The sequence below is a fragment of the Echeneis naucrates genome, chromosome 9 (assembly GCF_900963305.1).
Source record: "Echeneis naucrates chromosome 9, fEcheNa1.1, whole genome shotgun sequence".
Lineage (NCBI taxonomy): Eukaryota > Metazoa > Chordata > Actinopteri > Carangiformes > Echeneidae > Echeneis > Echeneis naucrates.
This window is the reverse complement of record NC_042519.1, coordinates 6,844,173-6,866,455: the sequence shown is the minus strand read 5'-3', so window position 1 is coordinate 6,866,455 and position 22,283 is coordinate 6,844,173. Positions and strand designations below refer to the sequence as shown.

Here is a 22,283-nt window from a genome sequence, read left to right as displayed (position 1 = left end):
GACCTTAACTCTGATTACCCATTTTATTTGCAGAGGATTGTACAACAACCTTTTCCATCCAGCACACAATGTTAATTTCATCAGTTTTGATTATATCAACACCATCAACCAAACTGTGCGCCAGAAAAGAATGAGGGGGTTTTGAGTGGAAAGGCAAACATTCCAAGTGTTTTTGTTTTGTTTTGTTTTGTTTTTAATTATCTTAACCCTAAGGAAATCATTCTCTTCAATTTTGTTTACTACTATATTGCTAATAGAAGTCGCAGAGGAAACACATTTCAGATTTTTCTACTTTTGTATCACAAAACAATGTTGCTCGAAATATCCAGAATGCAATATGTCAAAATTTCACTTAATTCCCATTTTCTTTGCTTAGTATGTGATTGTAATTCACGTTATAAAGTCTGGCATTTCCACTTAACAGTAATGCACAATGCCAAACACTTACTATCATTTGAAGGCACTCTACAAAAGCACTTACCCTGTGGAAAAAAATGTGGACTTACTATTCATCCCAAACCACACACTATGATCATTAAATCATCATCATTAGTGCAGGGGAATCATTAAATGCCCCTGCAGTGTCCTCACATCACTATGATATGCTAACATATGCTAAAACAGCTGGTGGAGTACAGGAAAGAAAGGATTGCCTGGAAAATATCTTTGCAATTTGTGGTGCCACTGAGCTTTAGCACAATCAGTATTACATTACATGCTGGAAAGCCATCATTTCAGAGCTGACAATATTCTATCAACACAATATTAGTCTCAGTTAGCAGGAAAAACTCCATCAGCAGGAGGAAATATTCTTGTGTTTACATATTTTCTTACATTACAACTTGAGCACAGAGTGGCTGATAAACAGAGCACGCAGAGATCAAGAGAAACATCCGTATATTTGACAAGGAAGATGTTATGAGGCCATTTGTTGGTGATATTTTTATGTATGGCTGTAACTTTGATTCAATGTCTGATCCATCACTCTGGCAGTTTTATAAATAGTCATACACCAAACTTTGAACACAAACACAGCTTCAGTGAGTCAGACATTAAAGACGTGCTAGATTTCACCAGGGCCCTCTAGTTATAATAACAATTGATAAGTTGCAGATTAAAAAAAAGCCATTGTCAAGGCAAGAAATTAAATTTTAGGGCTCCGTCTGTCAAGCCTATGTTTAGTGAGGCAGGTTCCCTTGCCAGTTTTAGAGATTAACATCTGTAATAATTTTCTTTCAAACCAACCCAGTAAAATTGTAGCACTGATTTTCCTCTTTATTCAGTATCCACACATAAGGACTTTAGGGTGACAGGCTGCCTTAAATAGACAGGTTAACAGTTTTTGCACACATGAATCTTTTACAACAAAGTGACAGATGGATGAAATGAAAAGCAGATGAACGAGAAACCTTTTATGTACCAGCCAGAGCCACTCTACATGAATGCATCTCAAAATTAAATGCTAAGAGGTTTGGCTACGCAATGCAAAATCTAGTGAACTAAAGTATCCATGCAAAAGGTTGTGACAATGAGCACAACATTCAATACATTTTGGAGGATATAAATCGTTCTGTTTGACATTGAAATGAGAAGAAACAGGGCAACAAATATCCGACTGTATTTATTTAATAGAATAACAGAGATTGTGAGTTTTCTGTGTTAAATTGGTTCCTTGAAAAACTTCCTCTTTCCTGATGAACTGCAACCAACCAACCAACATTTCCTGAGGCATCATCTGTTGTGCCCACTTGTGCATCCCATATGGCTATATATATATAATTTAAGACATTATAAATATACAATCCCTACTCTCTTCTGTGCAGACATGGGCACTGGGATCCAACACTTATCACAGTCTGTTGGGCTTGGTAAATCCAGCAGGGCACTGAGGTTTTAGTGGAGTAGTGAGGCTGGTGTAATGTCTGTGACACCCAGCTGTTAATTCAGACTGACAACAGACAGATATCTGGTAGACTAATGGCAGATGGGCTTGAATCCTTGCTTTATGGAGATAAACTATACACCCTGGGGAAGGAAGGTTGACAGAGGAGAGGGGTTCAAACACTTTGGGCATTTTAGAGTTCAACTGAAGGCTGGAATACGTCTTTGTTATTGCTGACATTTGTATCATTACTATAGAATGAAGAAATGGTTGCCCTAGTTACCTACTGTATTTGAGCCAGGGATCTATTTAAAATGAGTCCCTTCCCATCAAAACACATAAAAAGGAATCACTACTAATAGTTGAAGCCAGGAAAGGTCTTTGGTTTGGACAAGTAATAAAGGGAAATAATTATAGGAATAAGGTTGTCAGTTCTAGCTGTTGTTATATTATTTCCACTGTGAATCTCCTGAGTTCCAAATGAGCAATTCAGCATTAGATAATGTTTTACATCTGTCATGGAGCTAGAGGGTTTATTTATTTATTTTACTACACACTTGAAGTACAGTGTGTGTGTATGTGTTTGTGTGTGTTTGTGTGCGTTTGTGTGTGCTCCTGGTCCCTTCCAGAGTTCTTCCAGGATTGTGACTGCCCTCTAATGGCGACATTAGGACATAACACTTAAGATTATTTATGATAATTAGGATTAATTCAGCAATGATTGGAGCTGTGAAAGTCCTCAATAAAAAATATGGGAACGATTCCAAAAGAGGGATTTTGGTCGCTAAATAAAGCACACAGCTGGCAACAATAGTTTTCTCTCTTCATTAAAGAAGTCTTTATAGCTCAGTGACGAAAGACGGCCAATGACACAAATTAGTCATATTGCAAAAAAAGAAAGGGGGAAAAAACAACCAATGAGTGCTGCCCTCTTGCTGGAGGAGGAGGGGGTAGGGGGCCCTCTCATTAACTTTGTCCCTACTCTTTACATAAACACATGTTATTTGTACTTTCTGAGCTGAGCTCGGTCCTGCCTGAGTAGGAGGCTCACACATAGTCTTAGCACTGAAGCAGAACAGGTAGACACACAGGAAGAGGGGGAAACATGGTTTTTATGACTCTGCTCAGTCTGCTGTTACTGTGGCCTGGCCTCAGCACTCTAATGAGATCTCCATTGGACGAAGTAGGTGGAAAGCTCCGGGTGAACAGGATCACAGTGGTGAGTGATTCCACTGTTCGGGACTTCTGCAAAGTACATTGAACTCTTCAGCTTTAAGCTGTTTATCATTCTGTGAGATCCCACAACCTGTATAGAGTCATAACCATGTTTTACTGGATTTACATGGTGGATACTTCAAAAAACAAAAGCATTGAAAGATTTTTGTATTTTCATGGAGTATTTTTGTGGCACAGATCTAAAAGTAATTTACAGAACATCTGTTTCTGAAGGACCTAAAAACAATGTTATTGTGTATTCCTTCCAAAAGCTATCTCATCACTCCTCCACTCAAAGAGACATGGTCTCCTTTCCTGATTCTGCCTCTGATGTCTCTGGTCTGTATTCCCAAGGCAGTATAAGACTCACAAATAACACTATCACTGTGTCTTAGCCTTGTTGTATTCAACTAAAATGATCCTACTTACATTTTTAACTACATTAAAGTAACTAAATACATAAGAAAATTACTGCATGAGTCTACATTGTTCACAGAGACTGGGCGGCTGCGTCGCTCAGCCCTGATGCCTGACATCACACATCTGGAGCTGCTGGTGGTGGTAGGACCTGATGTCCAGCAGGCCCACAAGCAGGATACAGAGAGATATATTCTGACCAACCTCAATATTGTAAGTCCAATTAAAAAACACGCAGTAAAAGAACAGTTGTCTGAGCAGTCTATGTTGCATATATGCGTCTTCATACTAATGCATAGGACTAACTAGCACAATAATAACCAAAACAATTAATAAGCAACTGAACTTAGAGAGAATAGTCAGGCCAGATGTTATGTTGAAATGGTTCCATAGCCAGTTCTATAGAGTGCCCTGCAATACTACAGTCCCATTACAATGAGCATCCAGAAAATGTTATATAGATCAATTTCCACCCAGGCCTCAGAGCTGCTGAGAGACATGACCCTGGGCGCCAACATGCGGGTGCACTTGGTCCGCACGATCATCCTGTCAGAGCCAGAGGTAATCAGCTCTTTGTTTTACCTGTGGTAAATTCATGGAAGTTTGAACGCAAATGCAATTTTAGTATTCAGCTATTCTATGGAAAATGTATATATGAAGAATGGCGATCCAAGATGGAAGGAGAAAAGGCTATTGACCTTTTTTTTCCCTCCCATGTAACCCTATTTCTTCTTCTAGCCAGAGATACAAATGTCTACCAACATAACCTCATCTCTTAGAAGTGTGTGTGACTGGGGCAGAAGGATAAACCCCTCCAATGATACAGACCCACTACATGCTGATCTTTTGTTGTACGTTACAAGGTATGTTGGCTGTCACTATGTAGCTGGTTTTGTTGTAAGTAAACATTTCATTAATGGAAGAACAAACTGCTTTTCTTTGTTTATCACAACAAGGTATGACTTGGTGTTGCCTAATGGGAACAAACAGGTCAGAGGAGTAGCACAGCTGGGCGGGGCTTGTTCCAGTGACTGGAGCTGTGTGATTACAGAAGACACAGGCTTTGACCTGGGGATCACTATTGCTCATGAAATTGGCCACAGGTAATGCAGACACAAATACGTGAGCACATCACATCACACGGTAGCTGTGTGTTTTAAAGTGTATGTTAATGCTTGAAAAACACGGGCAGTACCGTCTTTTAAGTACCTGTGATCTGTTTGACTTCACCCAGTTTTGGAATCAACCATGATGGAGTGGGAAACACATGCAGCAGGAGTGGCTTCATGATGGCCTCTGATGGAGGCTACAACAGCGTGGATCTGACGTGGTCTCCCTGCAGCAGACAGCAGTTGCTCACATTCTTCAGGTGAGCCAACCTGCGCAGAGCAGCTGTGCATGAAATAGTTTCTCATTCATCATGCAGACCTGCCACTGTTGAAAGGGCTTTCATATACGAGTCACAGCTAAATGCTTTCACATTAGTTGGGCAGAACTCATTTATTTCTTCACATTTTAAGGATTTTAGATTTGAAATTCTAAGACCACTACATGAATCATTGTAATGAAAATGTAAAGCATGTAAAGATAGGAAACCTTCTAAAGGCTTGCAGCGTGATGTACTGAATATATGGGAATGTCATTTGTCCCCAGTGAAGGGAAGGCCAGCTGCATCAATGACCTGCCTGCAATGGGAGGCACTCTACAAGACTGGAAGCCTGGTCTGTACTATGGGGTGGATGATCAGTGTCGTATAGCTTTTGGTAGCACTGCAAGAGCCTGCTCTTTCAGCAATCCTGACATGGTAAATCACATGTAATTGCAGCTTAGTACCGCCAGGTGGCATATCACAAAAAAATAAATAATAATAAAACATTCCTATCACATTTGTAGTCATGTTTCTTATGTTGGTGTTTACCTCCATCAGCCAGCTTGTCGTGTTCTGTCCTGTCAAATCAACCCTGAGGATGACAGCTCTTGTAAACGTCTCCTGGTTCCTCTGCTGGACGGGACAGAGTGTGCACCAAAGCAGGTACTGCTCTGTGATGAGTCATTCTGTATTTTCCCAAGTTTCAGACTTCACCTAAAATGTAAGCAACGTGTGGTTTTTATGTTTCTCTTGCAGTGGTGTCTGAAGGGACGTTGTGTGTCCCCAGATGAGCTCAGTTCCTCTGTGGTGGTGCATGGCTCCTGGTCCAGCTGGTCTGAGTTCTCCCCATGTTCACGGACATGTGGTGGGGGAGTCACTCACCGCACGCGGCAATGCAACAACCCAAGGTAACAAATGTAACTCAAGCATAACTGGAGCTTTTTGTTGACAGTCAAGTGTCATTATCCCTGACAAATGAAATATGACAAAATTTCAGACCTGCATTTGGAGGGAATGAGTGTCAGGGAGCAGATATTGATGCTGAACTTTGTCACCAGGAGGTAAGTCCAGACTGGTTATGTTTACAATGAGGCTCCATACAGTAGGTCAATACTGTTTGCTCAGTGGATCACCGTACCAAGAATCCTCCCTCGTTTTAATGATTTTTTTGTTAGTGATTTGCAGCCTCTGCTCTCAAAAGAAACCTCCAAAAATACATGCATTGTTGGCATGATTCCAAAAACTGGAAGCAAAGAAATCATTCAAAAGCGAGACCATGGACTGGGGACAAAGTTTGCTGTCCATCTGAACAACTTCACATTGAGAGAAATGTACTGCTATCAAAATGCAACTGCTGTTTTTAGTTGGTGCTTTCAAACGCTATCATCAGGTTGGGCTGGACAAATTGTAAAAAATACATATGCCTGTTTTTGTCACCGCTGGTGTTGCTGTAGCCATGTGAACACACACAGCTAGATTTCATGGCTGAGCAGTGTTCCCAGACAGACCCGCAGCCCCTCCACCTGATACCACACACTGCCTCCTTCTACACGTGGATCCCTGCTGTAGGTTTAGTACAAGGTGGGACTAAAGAAAAAAAAAGATTAACCATGTGTAAATTGACAAAAGCTACACCTCCAACATTTCCCTCTGTCAACTGACAGGGGATGAGCAGTGCAGATACATGTGCCTGTCACAAGGAGAAAACTTCATAGTGAGCCGTGGCTCTCAGTTTGTGGATGGCACGCGTTGTGAGTCAGGCAGTCCGCCTCCATATGGCTCGACCGCTACTTGTCTAAAAGGGAAATGCCAGGTAGAGATGACTAAACAAGACCACACGTACCAGAGAGCTGATGCATATATTTTCTCACTCTTATTTTAAACTCACTCTCACACAAACCTTTGTCTGTGATCAGCTGTTCGGCTGCGACGGGGTGCTGCGCTCTGGGAAAGTCATGGATGTGTGTGGGGTGTGTGGTGGAGATGGATCGTCCTGCAGTTTGACCTCTGACTCCTACACTGGCGGCCAGGCCCGAGGTAGAGTAAGCAGCAGTGTCTAATTACTGAACAACAGAAAATGGGTTGACTGCTACTAAGATAATCAACAAAACTTTGACATCAATTATCACTTTGTTATTTCCATGTGTCACATTTCTCTGTTTTATATAATTCTAAATAGATATGTTAGACTGTTTGTAATTGTAAGATTTCCTGAGTAGAATATGAAGGGCACTTTTAATTACTTTTCCTCATTTTTTGAGGAAAATAATCAGTAAATATCTTAATACTGACAGTCGCAGCTCTTATTGCTGTATTGTCTTCCTGAGATTATGAATCTCTGCTTTCTGTTTCAGAGTACACCACCTTCCTAACTCTGCCAATGAATGCCACACAGGTTCATATTGTAAACAGGGCACCTCTCTTCACACACATGGGTGAGTCCCAATACTTTACATGATATTTATGTTTCTACAGTAGTTGTTACCAGATTAAAACTGAAGACTTGCTTTTGGCATTGGTGTTCAAAGCTGTAAAAGCAGGGGATCGGTACATTGTGTCTGGAACGGGCAGCATGGCACTGAGTATGACTCATCCCTCCGTGCTGGATGATGACCACCTAGAATACCGCCTTCACCTGACCCCTGACCTTTTGCCTGCGATGGAGGAGCTGCTGCTGCCTGGACCGCTGAAACAGGATATAAACATACAGGTCCGGAGGTACCATCAGACTCACTGGACATTGCAATATTGACTTCTAAGTTCCACATTTGTTTCCACTTTTCTTTTTGCAGGTCTATCGCAAATATGGGAAAGAATACGGGGAGAAGACAAACCCAAACATTAGTTACCAGTTCTATTTACCTTCCAGTAACAGCGGCTCAGCACGCATCACACCTACAGGCAGATGGGTTGTTTTTACAGCACCCTGCTCTGTCTCCTGTGGACCAGGTAAGTAACTGTTAAACACAAGTCACGCTGAGAATCACACACACACACACACACACACACACACACACACACAAGAAAAAAGAAAACAGAATTTTCACTCAACAATTCTTTCTGTGGTTTAGGCTCTTATGAATTCAGACTGGCTGCACATTATAGTCTTAGTTTTTTTGTTTAAGGAGTCAGCAACTTTTACAAATGAGTTTCCAGAAAGAAGGCTTTTGTGTGATAATGTGCAACAATAATGACCTTGTTGAGCAAGCTTTTATCCCACACTTAGTTTCTGTCTAAGTGTTGAATATACCAAATTAATTTCATCATTGTTCTGGTCTCAGATGCTGAAAATGCCAAAAGAAAGTCCAATGAACTGATAAATGGATGGATCACACAAAATATAACAAATGTGAAACTTTTATCATGAACTGCAGGAAAAAGAAAAACATATGTAATTTTTTTAATTGTACATTTTAGATTTGTAAATGTTCCCCTCTACTATAAATATTTTCGGAGAAGCCAAATAGCAGTGCAAAATCTGTAAATAAAAAATAATAAGTTCCAGAGAATTAATTGAAGATGTTTCTATATATTCTTTTCACCCAATGTATTTCTTTGTTGTTGTGGTCTTGTTTTTTTTTTTTTTGTTGTTGTTTTTTACAGGGGTACAGAAACATGTATATGTGTGTGCAAATGAAAATACTGGCAGTCATTTGGAAGAACACAATTGTGAAACACCTCCACCACCTACACCACTCCAAACAACCTGTCAGCTATCACCCTGCCCCCCCAGGTTAGGTTTAGATTCACATCTGTTTTGTCCCTTTGGGTCCGGCATAATACACCTACAGTTCACCAAAAATGGACGGTGATGAATAATTTTCTGTTGTACAGGTGGGACACAGGAGCATTTGGACCCTGTAGTGCCTCCTGTGGTGGAGGAAAGAGGATGCGTCCTGTTAGGTGCGTTCAGAATCATGGAGCTGATGTGGTGAGGGTTCCTGATTCTGAATGCCCACCCAATGAAGCTCCAAACGACGTTGAAAAATGTAACCTGCAGCACTGCCCTGCCAGGTATAAAGTCTACACTGTGAATTGCGTTGATCAAATCCTTTTATTGATCACAGAATGTGCAGGTTTTCAATGCTATACTGCTAATATTAGTTAGCAAAATAAGTAGTTTTTGTGTTAAAAACTCACAGATGGCAGGTGTCAAAGCCAGGGGAATGTTCGGCAGTGTGCGGCCCTGGAGAAGCCAAACGTGATGTGTCCTGTGTCCGGCCTGAAGGCGGTCAGGATGTTGAGGTGGATCAAGGCTTATGTTCAAAGCAGATCAGACCACCTGATTCTGTGCCCTGCGTGGTCGACGTCTGTCCTATTGGGTGGGAGTCTAAGGGAGAGGTAAAGGGAAAAAGGACTAAAATCACTCCAACGTTAAATGATGAGGCATGACTGAATATTGCTTTTCTTGACCAGGAACGGCCTCTGCTAAAGTCTGGGCTGCAGCCACGCTCCAGGCACGATCCTGTGTATGTGTGGAGCCCTGTTATCAGCCAGTGCTCAAAGACCTGCAGTAATGGTAAGTGGAAAAACTATGGTTGCCCCTAACTCAGAAACAGCATGTCTTCCTCAGATAAGGCCAACCAAAGCCTGATGCTTATGTAGGAACCCTGCAGGTGTGGTTTTCCTGTGTGGACCACCAGACCAGACTGGGAGTGCCTGACTTCCACTGTGATGCTTCTACCAAACCCCCTCCACAGTCTGAGCTCTGCAACACTTCTCCTTGCCCTCCCACGTGAGATTCCAAAATATCATATCTGCTCTTAGCATCTACTATCACCATCCAACACATGACAGCAGTGAGATATTTTTAACAAGCAGGTGGCGCTCTAAGCAAGGAGTCTGCAGCGTAACGTGTGGAGGAGGGGTGGCCAACAGGGTGTTGTACTGTGCTCATGAAGCAGACGGAGAGGAGGAGGTTGTGGAGGATTCAGAGTGCAGTGATTTTCTCAAACCCACAGCAGTCGTTTCATGTAACACCCTCAGCTGCCCAGCGAGGTAAAACACACACACATACACACACACACATTTACAGACGTCAGAAATCAATTTCTGGAATGGCCAAAAAAAAAAAAAATTATAAAAAAAACCAAACAAACAAATATATATATCTATATATATATAGATATATATATAAAAATCTGACTACCACTGTCACTTGTCCAGGTGGAAGGTGTACAGGACGTCACCCTGCTCTGTGTCCTGCGACCTGGGTGTCTCTCAGAGGATTGTTTCCTGTGTCCAATTTATCCATGGCAAGGAGACTGTGGTGCCAGAGGAAAACTGTCGGGCAGCCATCAAACCAGCCACCACAGTTCCCTGCCTGGTACAAATTTGCACCTTCAGGTGGGAGGTGAAGCCATGGAGCCAGGTAGCATTCACACATCATATTCGATTAGATTAGAAAATGATCATCGGAATAAGCTGTTAATCACTGCAGCCCTGTGTAAGATTGAGAATTAATATCAGCTCACAGCACTCTGTATATATTTTTACTTGTGCTAGTAATCGACCATTTTGGTCCCCCTCCCCCCCTACAGTTTCACAAAACCTTTCAATATGGTGCCAAAATCATTCCAGTCTGTTATTTTGCATATTTTTCCAACTAGTCTGTACTTACCTACTTCTTGATAAGTCAACATTGTCAGAAATGTACGTAGTTCCAGAGTTAAAATGCGGATTAGTTGGTGTGGCCCATTCAGAACATTTTGACCAGTTTCACCTCTTAACACTTGTCAACCAGCTACTTGATTACTATTTATTGTGTAATATAATATCATTTATGTCTGCTACTGACTCTGTGACGTGAGCTTTTCCTTTGTTCCTTTCTAGTGTTCAGTAACGTGTGGATACGGGATCCAGTCCAGGGCTGTGTCCTGTCTGGGTCCCTCTGAGCCTGAGCCCCTCAGTCCTCTGCTATGCATGCACATGCCCAAACCCATCACCATCCAGGGATGCTCCCTGGTCAGCTGTGGAGATGCAGTGCCAACATCAGACATAGACTCTGACACCACTGCTGCAACACAGACAGCCAACTTCACAAAGGGAACCCTCCTATCTCCCAGCCACAAAGACACAGCAGTGCACCACACAGACCATCTCTTTCCAAGCCCCACAGAGGCAATCGCCACTCAGACAAGCACAACAATCACCCCAACCCCTGAAGGCATGAACACTTACCAACTCTCAGTAAGAGCCGAAGTTAGATGCAGGATTATCACAAGTGTGTGCTCTTTTCCAGTGTGTGGACAACTTCTCCTGGATGAGTCGGGCAGAGTGGATTTAAAGGATGTAACCAGCCGCTGCACAGTATCAATAGGTCGACCCCTAGATGAGGTCATTCACATTAAAGTGGAATTGAGCTCCTTGAATTGCAGAAAAAGTATGTCAAACTACAGTATAAGGTAGCAAAAGTTAAAGTATTACCCTCCATGTTGTGGCTACCAAAAATAAAGGTCTATAACTACGTGCATGTTCTCTTGCAGAGGAGTATGTGGCATTCTACGACCGTCTGGTGTTTGTGAGGAAGTGTGCGTCAGTAGCGAGCAGTGAGCTGACCAGTAGAACTAACGTCCTGCTGGTTCGTCAAAATCTGCTCACTCCTGGGAATGGGATTGTTTTCACCTACAAGTCACAGAAAAACACAAAGAGGAGCCACCATCAAGGTGAGCCAGCGTGGCTGTTCTTTGTGTTCACGACTTACTTTAAGACTAATGAGATTCTGCATATTTGCTTCAAACATGGTTATATATCAAAAATTACAAAAACACTGATTATTCTTATTTAAATTGATGTGACTACAAGTAAACTGAACCTCATGTTGAAGCCTTTTCCTACATAAAGGTTCAAAACTGAATCTGGGGGGAAATTCTCTACAGTGTGAAGACGTACACAATCTAATGAAATCCAAAGCCCTGCAACTGAAGCTTTAAATGCAACAAGCTATGGGATGAAAACACTAAAATGAATTACAAGCTAAGCCAATTCCAACAAATGGTATCCATTTTGATCTTCATAAATGAAAGTCATTGCTTTGAATTGTACAGGCATTCTTGTATTTTCTATTTGCCCCATGTGCTTACCAACAACTAAATAAACTTTGTCTTTGCCTCTCAGATTGTGATGTCCAGCTGTTTTCCCCCAGTGGTCAGTTTGAGAACCCAACTACGTCCGACACTAACCACACCTGCAGAGTGCTCATCAATGCCCCTCCCTCTGTGAAGATCAGAATCCAAGCGCTACACATAGGATTATTATTCAACGCCAGCCGCTCCCAGTCCACGTACATTATGGTGCGGACAGACCTCTGAAGTCCTGTGGTTCTTTCAATATGCTGCATACCTGATGGGGAAAATGTGAGTGGAATAACTAACAGCAATATTCTATCTTGTGTTTCTTGTTCAGATCCGGGACACGAATGTCTTAAAGACCAATGTGTTTAAAGGCCAACAGCTGTTTCTGTGGCACTCCTCGGGAAACATGGCTGAGATTGAATTTCATGGAGACTACCTGCATACTGAAGGAAGCTTCAGAGCTGAATATTCCTTTATGACTATTTGACACTAAATATGAACTTTCTTAAGGAGGTTCCATTTATGTTTAATATTTCTTAGTTTAAAATACTTGAATTTTTTGTACCTGCCATTAAATTCAACTCTATTGAATAGAAAGAATGATGCTTTTAAACTTGGTTTTCCTATAAGTATGCAAATTATTTTGACCTTAAATAATAAAATAAACAAACCAAAACTCTTAAAATCTGTTAGTCAGGGGAGAACATCATTATCAACATCATTATGAAGACTGCACGACGAGCTAGTTAAGTATAAACACAGGAAAAAACATTTTTGCTAATACATTTAGCAAATAATGTTCATTTAAAAGTTTTAAATGTTTAACACAATATATTAAAATATAGAATTTCCATCTCAGAGAATAGCTTCTCAACTCAAAGGCAGTGCATTAACCATCACACATTGCACTTCCCACAGTCCTTTGATAACAGATTTCCACTCAGCTGCATCACACTCAGTACATTGTGTGTCTGTGCCGGTGTGGCACTGTGCCACAGACCCAGGGCAGGTTCAGTTGCGGCTCCTGTACGGCCCAGTGGGACATGAGTGCCGCGCCTGGCTCCGGTTCGGGATCACTGCTTGGCTGTTGCTGTGTCTTCCAAGAGAGCTCTCATGTCCAACAGTGCATCCTCTACAGCCTGGGCAAACTTGGCAGCATTCGTCTCCTCACAGCTGTTGAAGGCCGTGATAGCGATGTTGATGTGCTCATCCATGGGATTGTAACACACTCCATAGCCATCTGGCACCATCGGACCAAAACACATCACACAGTCTGTCTTGGAGCCAACCTGGACAGAGAGACGGAGTGAGATGAGGGCAAATACTCAAACAAATACGACAACAAATAATCATTTGCTTACTAAGTGTTGACTTCCTAAAAAACAAAAATACCTGGCTGGTGGAGAGATTATAATGCTGAGCCACAGCATAAGAGGTATCCATGAATATCTCAGGCATGGAGGTCAGGTCTTCAATAGCTTGCATCTTCAGCCCGAGGAGATGTCTGTCTATGCCTTGTCCATGAATAACCTAAAAAGAGAATTATTGAATGTGTAGAGCCGAGTTTAAATAGATGATTTCAGGAGGAAAAAAAAAAAACAAAACACCATGACTTTTATTTTAAAAAAGCTCAGCTCTTACATTATATGTGCTCTCCTGGTGTTTCTGAACGGCCTTCTGCAGCAGCGTCAGCCTCTCTGTGTTCTGTTGACAATATTTACTCTTTAGTTGCACAGCTAACATGCATTAAACTACATTTTTGTGTAAATTTAAGGCCTTTAACAGTCTTTACCTGCTTAGCTGGGTCCTGCATTGCCTGAACGAATTTGAAGGAGTCCACAGTTGTTGCATTGATTGCATCTGTCCGCCCATATTTAAACATTCTTAATGATGCGGTCTCATACGTAGAGCAGCAAGTGTTATACATCCTAGAATTCAGAAAAAGATACATGATGCAGGACTTATGGTGTGGATAATTTTCAACTACATTTTTCTAAAGCAGCTAATTGAGAAAAATACTCAATAGAATCTGTTGATTCTTTATTTTTAAAATATCAAGGTGATTCACCCTACATGGAAAACAAGAAGCTGCCCATGGGAGATGGTAGCATGAATAAGGGTAAGGGTAAAAGCTTGTTTTTTTCTGTTTTATTATTTGTTGGTGTTTTTTTGTTTTTGTCTCCCCCTTTTCTTGATTGTCTTAGTTGGACTGCATGGAGAGAAGTTACAGGTACGTGACCAACAGGAAAGGAGGCAGACAGCTGATGACGATAGACTTTAATGTAACCTGAGTTAATGCAGTGGGGGTGATATAATATTCTTCCAAGAAACCCTGTTATCATAAGAAGAACACACACAAATTACAATGACTTGCTGCTCCATAAGTTTGTTTTCCTCATCTTATTGCTCAACAACATCACCAAACAAACATCATATCCCATGTTAGAGAGATTCTTGCGGATATGTAGGGGAGTCTGTTTTAATTAAGGTTAGGACATAATGCCAAACATATATAATTCAACAGAGCAGGGTCCAAAGTTAAAGACCGAAATGATCACACTGATTGTTTCTGAGGCAAAGGGGACAATAGTAATTGCTGTAGATTTCAACTTGATTACAGATTCAAAGATGGCACTGAATTTCAAAATAAACTGTCTGCAATAACAACACAATTTATGACTACCATAAAGTCGCACCTTTGATGGTTACTATTATGAACTACTAGTATATATGGTGTTGAGTTTGAAATAGTAGCTATTGTAATGTTGTTATTAGCTTTGGGTTCTTTCTGAGAAACTAACTGTGAGGGATGGCACTGTGTTAAAAGATACTACTAAAAAGTATTTCTTACCTGAAGTAAGCCAGTTGAAATGCCATTTGCACAAATGCATCAGGACTCAGCTTATGTTGCTTTTGCAAGTTTTTTCCAAAATAAGAAAACATAAGCACCTTCACATCTAAGTCATGCACCATTCTAGTAAAAGACAGAAAAAAGAAAGTTAGACAGTCTGGAAGCTGAGACGACTCAAACAAAGATGACTACACATACATCACGTACATATTCAAATTTTGTTTGGCTTTCTCAATGTCCCTCTTGACCTCAGGTGTAACGTTAAAACGCAGTTTCAGAGGCATCGCCAGCGGAACCATGGGAGATCGGACTATATCAGCCCTCTGCCTGTTGAGAAAGAACATCATTCAGTGAGTCATCTGAATTCATTTGAAAAAGGACTAAACACTGATGAAACAACTAAATGAAACTTACATGTACTTAACAACATAATCAACGAGAAACACGATGGGTGGACCCTCAGCAGGTGCATGTTCATACACCAGTCCACATGTACCATCTTCACCAACGATGAACTGAGGACGATTTTCAGGTGCATTCAAACTCTCGACCACTGCCATAGTCCTGTTTATCATTTTACATATCAAGTCAACTGTCTCAAACTAACCTGCAATGTCTTATCAAACCAGCGGTTGCCACTATTCCAGCGAGCTCCTCCTCCGTGTAGCATCTGGGCAGCCACGCGACTCCAGTACAACTCATCTGACATGCGTGGCATTGGGGCATCCAAACAAACTGTGAAGATGCTTTTCTGGATGGCACGGACTGACTCCTTATTTGTTTTGTCTGAGGGTGAATTGAATGGTCTTAGAGAGCTAGCATATTTTTCATGTCAAATATGCTTTTTAACAATAGGTCAAGCTGATAAGTTTTCATCTCTCTGTTTGCTGACCCTTTATCAAGTTGTTGTAGGCTTTTCCCCAGGTGTTGCGGTGCTGTGATGTCAGGATGCCAATTGGTTCCTTGTTTGTCTGCAAAGAGGAGTTCCAGATTTTCTCCAATTGCATGTAAATCTGGTCAACTGTCAGCGGGGTGCCATCGCTGTGGTACACATCCAAGACAAAGAACTGTGAGGAGAGAAGCCAGGTCGGGATCATTTAGTCACAATACCAGTGTTTGTTCAGCCACTGCTCTAATGAGCACATTTTAAAATGAATCCTGAATCATCTTGTCAACATTTTGAGGACAGAAGAAAGAGAAAAGGAGGCGGGCCATCTTGAGTACCTGGAAGTTGTGGACCACGGTGATGTGAGTGGTAGATGTTTTGCCGATAGTGTAGTTTACGACTGTGTCTCTTTTTGGACCAGGGATACGACAGGAGGACAAGATCTGGTAATACTGATCCATACACAGTGGCTTTCCACTTAGGTACTCCACAGGCAGGGTTTCACTGTGACACAGAACCTCACATTATCCATTTGTGGTGAACCAGTGATGATGTTAATGAGATTTTTGTATTGAGAGCAAGAAAACCCACGTGTCAATCATTTTTTTAAAGTCCAAAACTCCTGCAATCAGTTTGGCAGCAAATCTGCAAAAAGAAACGTAGCTGCATTATGATCAGCCGTTTGATGTTTTCTTGTTTGTTTTACATACACATCCACAAGACACTGGGAATATAAGGAGTACACAGACAGACACAGATTATTAATCAGCTATCAGTGCAAAAATTAACAAGTAAAAGTCAATTAAAATGTTTATCTTGTTGACCAATTATGAGCCTACCCTGTATACTTAAAAGTCTACTACAGTATTGGTAGTACTGGCTTCACTGGTGGCTTCTCTACGGGGCCAATGTGTTCACTGCATAACCGGTCACTGTAGTCAAAAACAGCTGAGCAATGCTATGAACAGCCAGAGCGCTTTAAATAGCCAGGATGTGAAGGGAAGCCTGTGCGAAGGTCATCTTGAGATCCCAGCTTCATATGAGCTTGTTTATAGTAGACTTCAAGAAAATGTAAATCATTCTTCACAGACACCTTCATGAGTGTGGTGATTACTACACATATTTAAGGATTATAAGAGATGCTCGAGAAACTATCTGCACACATACTGCAAAAGTACTAGCTTGTGTTCTTTTATGATTGTAGAGATTTGTTTGGAAAGATATCTGCAACTGTTGTTGGTCCTGGATATGGATCCTGCTTTCTCACCTCATTTGTCCTTGGCGGTCAGTGAAGCGCATGCGTGGTAGGACGACCCCAGGGCTGGTATAGACTGTCACCGGCATACGGCAGTCTAAATAGGCTGACTGCATCCACCATTCTGACAGCTACATAAACACAGCAGTATATATTACTCCAGTTCTATATTTTACATCTTCTAAACATGCAGACGTCTGATACAACAGATCCAGATTTAGTCACTTTTAAAGACTTAACTAACTTAATGTACAGCAGTTTAAAACTCTAAAGTGACCATGAGTTTGCTCAGTTAGACAATTACTCTCATGCCTCCTCCCACTGGTAACTGCATAGACCTCACTGCAAAATGACGAGTCTCAATACATTTATCTAGAGATTATTTTAATGCGGACCCAGAGGCTAGCAGGGCTAATTTAATTCAGATCAGACACCTGCCACCCTATTTCATAAAAAAATCCGAAATACAACAAAATATTTACCCAATTTTCTGTCTTGCGTGCCCGTCGCTCAAGGCCTTTCTGCAGCCTTTCCCCAACACCACCCTTGAGAAACTCGTCCACCAGTTTCCGGGTGTGCTCTAGCTCCTCCTCACTGACAATGGGCTCCAGACTAGCCAGGTAACACTCAAACGTCTGCTTCAAAGGTGGCACAGGCAACTTGGGTAAACCCTCCTGGTGCACATGGGACCTTTCTGGGACGTGTGTTACTGATCTGACCAGGCGGCATGGCTTTGCCACACCTTGTCGCAGCTGGAAGACATTAAACTGATAAGCACAGGCTTTCCTCTGCTATTACAGTGTACAATGGAAATAAATAACACACAAAGAGCAACCCAGCTACTCTTAGTTCAAATATTGTAAATAGTGCCATGGCAACACATGGCCCATTGTGATGATATGTGCAATTTAACCTTACTGATGATCTCACCAGTTGACCCAAAAGATTAAATGGAGGTGACTGAAGCTGACTCACAAGTCCAGGTGTCAACATGTTGATAAATATAACGTGTGTGCAGTCCAGGAACGTAGTACAGTACAGGACAGTGTGTCCAAACTTTTGGCCTGTACTGTATGTATGTCCAGTCCATACTACATTCCTGATTATTTCCAAAGGTGTACGCGTTGCAGTAAGATGATTAGATCTCTGAAATTCTACACCACAACAACTGAGCGAAGCAGGTATTTGTTCTGTGGTGATCCAGGGCCAACTTATAAATAGAAGGTTGACACAGTTGGAGCTTTGAAATGGCAGCTAAAACAAACAGGCATGAAAACAAGAAATCTGTGTCCTCATATTAACTGCTGTTATCACTATCAAGCCATTATTTGATTGATGCTAATAACGTCATAAAAAAGGGGATGCTATTAGATATAAGATGCGGCTTTGTAAAGAAAGTAAGAGCAAATAAATTCCTCAGTGTTGATATACATAAATCATATTAACTGAGGAATGTTTATGTCAAGTGGCTGGATTACAAATATGAACTTCCGGGAGAGTTTCCAAAATAAAACCATTTATACCACCGTGTGTTGCAGCGTCATTATTATGCTTTAAGCCACTCAAATGTCATACAAAAAATATAAAAAGATAGTAAAAATGGACAGGAAAATTTTTCCTCTGGGCAAAACTACAATTTCAGCGTCATTTCAGATGTCTTTTTTTTTTTTTTTTTTTTTGCAGTATGCATTTTACGCTAACGTTATGCTATCGGCCGGGCTAAGCTAACGTTACTCAAAATGTCGCATTTGAGGGGCAACGAAAATGCAGTAAAATATCATAATTTCGCTACAAATAGCCAGTCTTTCGTTTCCAGAAGCAACTCTGGTATAGTTTAACTTGATTTAGTCATATTGTTGTCGTCCTGTCCAGTGCCCCACCCCCTACAGCCTGGCTGCTGCCGTAAAACTAACGTAACGATGACTATTTAGCACGCAGTTAAAAACATGTAAAGTCAACACACTCACCGCCGCTCTGACAAAAACACCCAACATCTTATCACACAGATGCGCTAAAGTCTCGGGCTGTCCCGGCAATACAGATGGGAACCCCCTCGGGCAGTCATGTCTCAAGGACAAGCAGATTGTCTATTCTCAGACCGTCCGCCCCCCCTCGGACCCACCGAGCAAAGGCAACCGGGAGCTTAACAAAATTCCCGATTTTCCGAGTGGAGTTTGGTCTGTACGTGACTGCCGTTTATACCGTGAACTCAACATCCCGCTGCAATAAAAGCTCTATTCATTGTCCTGTTTATTTTAATGGAAGAATGGATGTATGCCAGTGATCCATTAGAGCTATTAATAAGACCCTATTCGTTATCTCTGGATCGGGCAGTAGAAAAATGATTGTCTGTGTTATATTCAGTAAGAATGGTAAAATAAAATAATAGGAAATAAGATGCATGGCCCATCTATGATGAAGCTGTTCTTGTGCACACTTATTACGTGTACAGTGAAATAATCTATCAGGAGCAGACGTTGAAACTTAAAGCCAACACGTTAAGTGCTTTGAATGATGTTAGTTTTATTGATGAATTGAAGCAAGCCCTGATATAAATGATACATTTACAGAATGTTATATTCTAGCCTGCGTTGGTCTGGTGCGTGAGGCTGCACAGATCCTCACTAACCACATGATGGAGCTCGTCAAACATCTTTCCAGAGAAACAGCGTTAACTCATTTCTTCAGGAAATACAAACCAAAGACAGACTCCGGTCCCCTACAACGAATAGGCATAAAATAAGGTTTAAATGAAAGGTACACTTAATTTTTTACTGTGCGATTTCTCGGCACCAGAAATGTTTCTGAGCAAAAGTAATCCGAAATGGCTCTATTTAATCACATTTCATCATTTTTTTTTCAAGAACAGAGGAGAGAGAGTATTGCAGTCGTGTCATGGTTTATTTGAAAGCAATAAAATAAAATAAGGCGGTACAAAGAAAAACAATCATACAAATCAAAATGCTTCGATTGCTCTGGTCCAGCCGCTGCCTGTCAACAGTGTATGTTTTAAACAAATTGTTTGAGCGGCGAATATTTGCTCAAGGTCCGTCTGCTGCCAACTCACAAACTCAGATAGTCCACCTGAGCCCAACACCGAGATCAGGTTGGAGATGTTTGTGCTGTCCAACTGGTCCGAGTCTGAATATGAATCATCATCAGTCCTCATTCTCTTACATGGCACCGGCCCAAAGTCTGGCAAATAAAACTCTGGGTCAACAATATGATAAGTTGTGTCCATCTTCCGCTTTTTACCGTAGCACTGCGCGCCCTGCGGCTGTTTTGGCTGCGCGCAACAGTCTGAGTGGAAGTATCCGTTCGTGACAGTAGTCACCACATGCGTGTCCAAGTCCAGGACAGTCTTTTGGTTGGCTTGTGTGTTTGGGATAGGTAACTCCCAGGAGGATTTGTCCGCACAACTCCAACAGGCTTCCGAAACCATGAGCTCAGAGTCATTTGGTGAAACCATTGCGCAGGCAGACGCGTCTTGGTGCGCCACCTCTGCAGGCTGGCCGCTCGGCTGGTGCGCTCCGCAGTGCCAAGTGTCCGACTCAACCCCAGTAAAGTTGCAGTAGAAGTCATCGGCCAACTCCGCAAAGCTCCCGGTCAATTCGAGGTATTCTTGCCTTTCGCGGACCGCGGCTACGTCCTCATACTGGTGCGTCCTCTGCGTCTGCGACAAGTTTTTGCTCATGTAAAACTGCCTGGCATTTCTCAGTACGTACGTTACCAGTAAGTTCTTGTGGAGCTTGATGCCTCCTCTCTGCGTCCTGGAGCTTTGGATTTTCCTCAAAGAAATGGAGATCAGATTCTGTGCGTCAAATGCACACTCCATCCTCAACCGGGCCACCCTTTTCTTTCCGTTCACTCTCTCAAAGCGTGTGTTTCCTAACTGGAGAAATATTTACGTCTTTAGTTGAGATTCCTACTTGAATCGTGTAGACTGTGTCCATAGCGCTCCATGTCTTCCCAGTAAGGGCATGGATTTGCAACTCTCATCTTTCCTTGCCACGCCCTCACGTAGACATTGTCCAATGGGAGGGAGGCGGTGCTTCTGTTATACGCAAATATCACTACTAGCCTCATTCAGAATGCACGTAGGAGCGGGCATGCTGCATTTCACTAAATGTGTTCTGAGCTTTTTAAATCTCAGTGCGGAAAAAAAAAATCACCTGGATTTATTGTTCATGGAGATTAGAATAAAGTAGAATGAAGCAAAGAAAAACTGAAAGAAAACAGACAGTAGAAAAGAACAGAATAAAGTAGATATAATAAAGATAGAATTGCATGTAATGTAGTAAAGAGAAAACACATGAGACAGGAAAGAGTGATAGAAAAGAATAGGATAGAACTGAGAGTCACAGAAAAGAACAGAGTAATAGAAGGGGACATAGTGCTGGGTAACAGAGCAGGACAGAGTAGAACAGAATGAATAGAATGGAACAGAACACAACACAACACAACAGAAAAGATAAGAACAGAATAGAACACAACAGAACAGAAAAGATAAGAACAGAATAGAACACAACAGAACACAACATAACAGAAAAGATAAGAACAGAATAGAACACAACAGAACACAACAGAAAGAATGGAATAGAATAGAACAGAACAGAACAGAAAAGATAAGAAGAGAATAGAACAGAACAGAACAGAAAAGATAAGAACAGAATAGAACAGAAAAGATAAGAACAGAATAGAATGGAACAGAACAGAATGAATAGAATAGAATAGAACAGAACAGAACTGAAAAGATAAGAACAGAATAGAATGGAACAGAACAGAATAAATAGAATAGAATAGAACAGAACAAAACAGAATAGAATGGAACAGAACAGAATGAATAGAATAGAATAGAACAGAACAGAACAGAACAGAAAAGATAAGAGGAGAATAGAATGAAACAGAATAGAACAGAACAGAACAGAACAGAAAAGATAAGAATAGAACAGAATGGGACAGAACAGAATGAATTGAATAGAATAGAACAGATTAGAACAGAACAGAAAAGAACAGTGTAGAAAAGGACAGAACAGAACAGAGTAGAATGGAACAAAATAGAAAAGAACAGAACATAATAGAACAGAATACGATCGATCAGAGCAGAACAGAGTAGAATAGAATAGAACAGAACAGAGCAAAATAGAATAGAGCGCAACAGAAAGGGTAAGAAAAGAATAAAGGGTCATATTCCTGGTCCAAAGAGAGCAGTACTAAACACACACTGTGTCACCAGTTTATTAGGAACACTAAGACAAATGCAGTCTAATACAGTGGTATTTCTGTATTGTGTTATATGCATTGAACACAGATACTTCCATTGGCATACATGGGG

The 22,283-nt window shown here is 41.4% G+C and overlaps 3 protein-coding genes across 3 annotated transcripts; 1 reads left to right on the top strand and 2 right to left on the bottom strand.

Annotated features, from left to right (window-relative positions):
* The first annotated feature begins 2,987 nt into the window (after positions 1-2,987).
* Positions 2,988-12,564, top strand: adamts13 (ADAM metallopeptidase with thrombospondin type 1 motif, 13). Its single transcript, XM_029510208.1, has 28 exons — positions 2,988-3,065; positions 3,370-3,458; positions 3,577-3,727; positions 3,992-4,075; positions 4,253-4,377; positions 4,471-4,617; positions 4,749-4,883; positions 5,168-5,318; positions 5,442-5,546; positions 5,640-5,791; positions 5,881-5,944; positions 6,338-6,464; positions 6,548-6,696; positions 6,800-6,920; positions 7,238-7,318; positions 7,412-7,593; positions 7,676-7,832; positions 8,487-8,616; positions 8,718-8,897; positions 9,026-9,224; positions 9,300-9,402; positions 9,489-9,618; positions 9,705-9,881; positions 10,050-10,254; positions 10,716-11,265; positions 11,369-11,548; positions 12,000-12,175; positions 12,288-12,564. Exons 1-28 carry the CDS (start codon positions 2,988-2,990, stop codon positions 12,441-12,443), a joined length of 4,284 nt encoding a protein of 1,427 aa, XP_029366068.1. The 3' UTR covers positions 12,444-12,564.
* On the bottom strand, positions 12,120-19,053 carry LOC115048605 (carnitine O-acetyltransferase). Its single transcript, XM_029510209.1, has 14 exons — positions 18,916-19,053; positions 17,431-17,700; positions 16,961-17,079; positions 16,285-16,338; positions 16,032-16,197; positions 15,700-15,874; positions 15,415-15,593; positions 15,222-15,322; positions 15,015-15,134; positions 14,808-14,930; positions 13,749-13,884; positions 13,598-13,660; positions 13,349-13,486; positions 12,120-13,245 (listed from the first exon to the last, which is right to left on the bottom strand). Exons 1-14 carry the CDS (start codon positions 18,940-18,942, stop codon positions 13,030-13,032), a joined length of 1,887 nt encoding a protein of 628 aa, XP_029366069.1. The 5' UTR covers positions 18,943-19,053; the 3' UTR covers positions 12,120-13,029.
* A 782-nt stretch (positions 19,054-19,835) lies between these two features.
* Positions 19,836-20,931, bottom strand: LOC115049167 (immediate early response gene 5-like protein). The gene has a single exon (XM_029511184.1). The coding sequence runs from the start codon at positions 20,781-20,783 to the stop codon at positions 19,905-19,907; it is 879 nt and encodes a 292-aa protein (XP_029367044.1). The 5' UTR covers positions 20,784-20,931; the 3' UTR covers positions 19,836-19,904.
* Between the last annotated feature and the right edge of the window lie 1,352 nt (positions 20,932-22,283).

Coding starts and splice junctions, on each gene's coding strand:
- adamts13 (XM_029510208.1), top strand. CDS start 2,988: ATGGTTTTTATGACTCTGCTCAGTCTGCTGTTACTGTGGCCTGGCCTC. Junction 4,884..5,167: donor CAGTTGCTCACATTCTTCAG/GTGAGCCAACCT, acceptor ATTTGTCCCCAG/TGAAGGGAAGGCCAGCTGCA. Junction 8,617..8,717: donor CTATCACCCTGCCCCCCCAG/GTTAGGTTTAGA, acceptor TCTGTTGTACAG/GTGGGACACAGGAGCATTTG.
- LOC115048605 (XM_029510209.1), bottom strand. CDS start 18,942: ATGTTGGGTGTTTTTGTCAGAGCGGCG. Junction 13,885..14,807: donor TTTCAACTGGCTTACTTCAG/GTAAGAAATACT, acceptor TCTGAATTCTAG/GATGTATAACACTTGCTGCT. Junction 13,487..13,597: donor ACCAGGAGAGCACATATAAT/GTAAGAGCTGAG, acceptor TTCTCTTTTTAG/GTTATTCATGGACAAGGCAT.
- LOC115049167 (XM_029511184.1), bottom strand. CDS start 20,783: ATGGAGTGTGCATTTGACGCACAGAATCTGATCTCCATTTCTTTGAGG.